Genomic DNA, 6,000 nt, shown 5'->3' with positions numbered 1-6,000 from the left:
TTCTGGAAAGGAATGTAGAGAGCTATCATTGGTGATGGGACTTTCTTGTGCATGATGTGCCTATTTTGAATAGTGAATCCGAGCTCTAGCACTTCAGAGTCATCCTCCTCAGATGGGGGCACTTTTAGAGCCTTGCCACTTCCCTCAGCTTCATCTGGTGGTGGCTGACCAGCAAAGAATCAGCACATGGGCTGGGCCCACAGATTCTGATAAGAGTTTCTCAGCTTGGGTTGGCTCTGTGTGAGCCAAGAAGCCATGCTACAGATGGCTGAAGTGGTGAATATATACCAGAAAAATGTGGTTTGAATTGATGGTGCTGTATAGATGGCTCAGCTAGGTGCCATGCTTGGCATCCATGGCATAGGTTCAATGTTGAATCTAGACTTGTATGCTGGTAATAGTGCTAGAGGATTTTCTAAATGATTTTTATTATAAATGAAAATGGCCCACTTGATGGCCACATATTACAAAATATCTGCATACTTGACTTTGTTGGTGGCAGTGTACCTTAGTCTCATAGGCAACACCAACCAGATGTCATCCATCCATAATGTAGCTGCCCCTTCCTGGTACAGCTGTAGGAACTCACTCTGGCACTCCTTCTGCACCCTCCTAGCTAATTCCTCCTCTATTGGTCATGTTAAAAATATACTTCCTCAGTCAGAGAGAGGGTCCTTGCCCTCAGACTCTTTCTCATCATCCATCTTGCTCTTGTCCCCCTCAAGGAGAGAACTGTCACACAGCTCATAGATGTCTGGGTCAACCTGACTGCTGCTGCTGGATGCTGGGTCCAGCATCACTAGATCCAGGGTGAGGAGAAGAGTCTCACCTTCACTGCTGCTGCCCCTCAGCATTGTGCCTTGCTGCTTCCACTGCAACTGCTTGGTGATATTGGCAGGAGTTTCTATAGAATTGGGGTTGGAGAAAGAGAGACATGATGCATCTGTCCAAGATCTGCTTGAGATTTCCAGTGGAGTCAATATTCTCTTTATTGCCCTCAAGGTCTCCTCTGTGACTTGGTAGGTCTCTGTCCCAGTCTGGGATATTGTCAGTCCCATAAGATAGCAGGTGGTCATTGTTGAAATTGAGTGATGCCCTTTAGTGGATGTCATCCACATGGATAACACCTTCAGAGGGTACTGCCCATGGGTTGGGCTCAGATAAGATAGGAGTACTGGACTCCCAGAATGAGGTAGGGAAATTGACAAGAGTACAATCAATGGTGGAGGTCTCAAGGCTCTCTGAGCCCCTCCTCCAGTCTGCTCTGTCTTGGGCTCAGAGATACCACCCAAAGAGGGCATCCTCCCTAGCAGTCTCATGCTCAATTCATGCTTGCTTCTGGATGTACTTGGCAAGGGAGTCAGCACATTGTACTTCATTCTCTGGGAGGAGGACTGAGTTGATAGGGTCAGTTGGTTGTACTGAGCTTGATGAGCCTGGTATGCTTCCTGCTCAGTGAGCCTTGTGGCATCTCTAGCACTGCTCCAGTCAGTCTGTGGCTGCTGCTGCAGCCTGCTAATATCTTTTCTCACTGCTGTTGTAGTCAAAATAGGGGTCATCTGTTCTGATGACTCCTGTCCTTCCTCCTTTGCTGTTTGTACTCTGGCTACTGACATAGAGCTCTGCAGGGAAGCTCTCTCCACTCCTCATTGGTGTTGCATATAAGGATCTGTGACTGTCATTTGAAAGGGGACTTTCATTCTCTCAAGCCACCCCAGGGGCATCAAGAGAGTCTCTGGCATGGTGTTCAATGCCAGACTCAGAGGGTGCAGTTAAAGGGGTGCCCCTCATCATAGGGATGCAGCTGGTGACATCTGTGTGCTCAACCTGCAGGATGGGCATATCAGGTCTTGGTCTTTGAAACCCTGTAGCCCAAGGGTTGTCATTATTTTAGATGACAGCTGTCAGGGATTGGAGTGGTGACATGCCCTCTCCATATTCAGGCATGTAAAATTGCAAAAATTGAGAATACATGGACTGCATTTCAGTCCAGTAAGCATGTAACTGAGAATAGAGTAAGAGCACACAGAAACCTAGCCATCATAAGGCTAAACTGAAGTAACAAGGAGTAGAGTGCATGGCCTAGTAGCAGACTAATACCAGAGGGGTTAGACTGCATGTGAGGTCTCAGCACTTGGCCCTAAATGTGCTAATACCATTATAAGAGAGCATGCTAAAAATAAAAAGGATATGATCAAAATATGATCAGCAATTCTGATCACATTGATCAATGATGCACTGATGGAACATGCTTTAGAACAGAGAACTGAGACCCAAGGAAAGATATCTGATTAACTGGATGCTGAACAGAGAAATGACATGATGGCAACAAAGGAATAGATAGAGGAATACTACCCTCAGAGATGAATAGCATGTGTACTGCTCAGAGACTTGCATGCATACTTACCATACCTTAGCATGCTTAACATAGTGAGGGACTCTGCATTGTACCATAGTATGACACATACTATATTGAGTAGGTTAATTAATGCATGTCAGACTAGAAGCAGTGCAATTTATAAGCTGGAGAGAATGTTGAGACATTGGAGAAGAGAACATAACTATTGTGGCTGACTCCAGACATGGGAGATAACTCCAGGGGTCCAGAACAGTTTACTGCTGCCAGAGATGTGTCACCAAGGCAAGAAGAAAGTGAGCAGACTGGGCTAGACCAGCTAGCTGAGGTCAGCTAGTGAGGAAACATTGCACAGTCCTGGCCCAGAAGAGAATAAGCACAGCAACTGCAATATACACACAAATAATACCCATGGGATCCAGCACAGAGTCTCACACTTTGAAGATACCATAGTAGGATTGTATTAGTAAGTATCATAGTAGAGTATTTAAATATAGTATTGTATAAGTAGAGATCAAGTTTCCAACCTCCACAGTTGCAGTGTATTGGGCACAGAAAGCCTTGCACTCTAGCTCTGGGTTTGTGTTTGTAACTTCAGATGAGAGAATAAACATATTATTGAACATCTTAAGAGAGAGCTGTGAGAACTAAGCAAGGCATCAAAGCTCACAAAGGACTTGAGCCTGATTCGATAAGAGGTTTTGGATTGAGCTCTAACCTGAGAATAAGAGAACAGTGTCTGAAGGGCATCATCTTGAGTTTTTGAGGTATTTGTGATGCATGATGCTACAGGTGGCAGAGGTTCAAACCCTTTGGTCTGTCAGATGGGATTTTATTGTGTTTTGTGTCTCTGGATCACATAGGTTTGAATCCTGTGGATCTATGATTGGTTTGGAAGCTTGTAAACAGAGATCTGTGCTCTTTGGCACTTGTGGATGTGTTTGTAATTGGTTTTTGCTTAGAGTGTGAAGCTTTGAGCTGTGTATTGTATGTGTTAAGGATTTTGAGTTGATCTGAGCTGTGCTTAGGACTTTTTAGAGAGTTTTGTGAGAGTGTTTCAATGTATTGTATTGAGCTGCAGTACCCTTTGCCTTGAGGCCTGGCAACACCAGTTGCCACCTCTTGTTCTGATAAAATGAAAAGCTTTGAGGCTTAGAGAGACCTTGGACTGTTGTAAGCACACTATTACTGTTCATGCACTGTGATCTCATTGAAGAGGACAATTATATTTGTTGATTGCTACTTTTATCATATTATAATCCCCCCATGAACTAAGAGTTTTGTGTGTGTGTTAGTGTGAGTGTGGTTAGTGGATAACACTCTACTGTATCTATTTTCACATTGCACATGCAAAGATCCTCTTTAGCAGATATCAATGTTCTTCTTCCTGAGGATGCTGCAAATTCATGTCTCCAGAGTCAGTTTCTGGTATAGTTCCTTCCATGGGCTGAAAGGACTGTCAGGCAGAGGGAGGGATGTCATAGAAGGGGAGGTCAGGAGTGATATTTCATAGAATTCAACAGATATGCTGAAATTCTTGATAGTGGTGGATTGCTCAAGCAGTGATTGATTGGCATCCATGGCACAGCTGTATGATCACCAATAATCCTAATAGTGTTCTGATGATAGAAGCAAGGAGTTTGAAGAACTCATGGGTGAAGTTTGAGTCTGATAGGTTGATTGCAGAGAGCATTTGGTTTCTCAGCACAACTGAGCTTGAGAAAGAGAAGCTAGAAGCTTCAAGCTAATTGTTAAGCCCAAATGACATGTGACTTAAACACATGATAAACTGATGCTGCTTCACATTCAGACAGTCACATCAGAGTCCACTGTATGTGTCTATTTATCTATGTGTCTCAAAGCCTTTACAACTGGCTCAAGATAAGATGGTGAAGAATAAACTTTAGCTTGAAGCTGAGGATACTACAGTGAGAGCTATGCTACTTATATACTAGTCATCATCCATCTAAAGATATAACTATCTAATTGTGCATCCTGACATTATAGAGTGTTTTGTCCAGTGTTGTTAAGCTACCTACAAAAGGGTATTGTCTGCTGTTGAGCAGTTACCATCATGTCAAAGGACAATGACCAACTGGGCATTGTTGTGCTGACTAAGCCCATCCTATGGTCCTAAGCACTAGTCTAAGCACTCTGACTAAGCGAAAATAGGAGTCAATCCTCAAATAAAAGATAAAAATGAGGAAAAATTGTAACAACTCTCAGGTAGAGAGGACATATTCACCTGGCAATCAGCATCAGAACCCCTTTATGACAGCAGCAGCACTGAGTACATCATCTGGTTTCCTGGATCAGAAAGCATATGAACCACCATCTCAGGATCCATTTCTCTCATCATCTGAATGGCCATCTCTAAACAGAGAGAGTCAGTATGAGAGGATAGCAGCTATTACTCTCAGAGGGTGGACTGAACCAACAATCCTGTCACCAGCATGTCCAGTAGCCCCTTGATCCAGGAGCAGAACATCAGTGACTAGTGTATTCTCAGGGTTGATGCATACAGCCTTAGAAGGAGCAAGTCCCAGTCTGCCAAGTCAGAAACAGTGGACCCATATGAGCCAGGAAGGGGATACAAATATATTCTCAACTGGCAGGAACATGTGGTGGCAGAATCTCCCTGGGCACTACCAATAGCTCAAAGAGAAGCAAATGGCAGACACCAGATGGCTAGGGTCAGACAAAGGACTCTGATACTTCACTCTGCTGGAATGCACTAAAGGATTAGTAGGTAGAGTATGGGTGGAGACCAGAGTAGAGGAGATAGTACAGAATGCAACAGAGTACTGGGAGTTCCCTTTTCCTTTCTCACACTGCCCTCCACACCAGCCACCTTTGGCATCAAGCAGTGTAAGCAGCTGAGTCAGCTGAAACTCATTCTGAAGCACTATTCTGGCATTCTCAAGCTGGTTGTTTGCAGGAGTCAGGCCAGAAGATGCCTCATCCTCAGCACTACTGGCAGAACCAAGCAGCAAGGGGAAAGAATGAGAAGAACCCATAGTACTGCTACCAACATACTTTGAAACCCACAGCATATACTTCTCCATGAGTTCCAGTGGGTTTAGCCTGCATCAAGTAATATTCTGCACTATCTGCTTTGAAGGAGCTGCAGACAAATAGTGGGGCCTCCAAGAACCTCATCTCTATGATACAGACACTGGACAATAGTAGTTTCCTTCATACCCACAATTCAAACAAGCTGTAGAAAGATGATTTAAGGAGGATGCAGAAATGAAGCTACAGGTTGTCAAATGGAGGGCTCTGAGACAGGCCAACTTCACCAGCACCAAAGGGTTTTTCTAAGAGTTTGAAGAACTGGCATACCAGGCAGGAAAGATGAATGATGAAACTGCTATGCTTGAGCAGATCAAAAATATGATATGACTCAATCTCTGCAACATGATTGCTCATGGTGATAATGATTTCTCCTCCACCTATACTAAGTGGAAAAGAAGGATGTTACAGATGGACTACAACTATCATATCAACACTATAGAATATGAGGAAACCAAGGCCACCATGCAGGGAGGAAAGGCTGTCACTGCCAGATCAACTCTGAAAGGATTGACTATGAGTGACAAGAAGATGGAAACTGGCACTATGTACAGTGGCCAGAGGCAGCCAAT

The 6,000-nt window shown here is 44.0% G+C and overlaps 1 protein-coding gene across 1 annotated transcript; it reads right to left on the bottom strand.

Annotated features, from left to right (window-relative positions):
* Window positions 1-656: 656 nt before the first annotated feature.
* On the bottom strand, window positions 657-1,616 carry BT62DRAFT_923629 (uncharacterized protein; the record flags this gene model as incomplete). Its single annotated transcript, XM_043184537.1, has 1 exon — window positions 657-1,616. One exon carries the CDS (start codon window positions 1,614-1,616, stop codon window positions 657-659), a length of 960 nt encoding a protein of 319 aa, XP_043034564.1.
* Window positions 1,617-6,000: the final 4,384 nt, after the last annotated feature.

Source organism: Guyanagaster necrorhizus (assembly GCF_019112545.1).
Source record: "Guyanagaster necrorhizus MCA 3950 unplaced genomic scaffold BT62scaffold_42, whole genome shotgun sequence".
Classification (NCBI taxonomy): Eukaryota; Fungi; Basidiomycota; class Agaricomycetes; order Agaricales; family Physalacriaceae; genus Guyanagaster; species Guyanagaster necrorhizus.
Note: the sequence above shows the minus strand (reverse complement) of the source record. Positions and strands in the feature narration are given on the sequence as shown.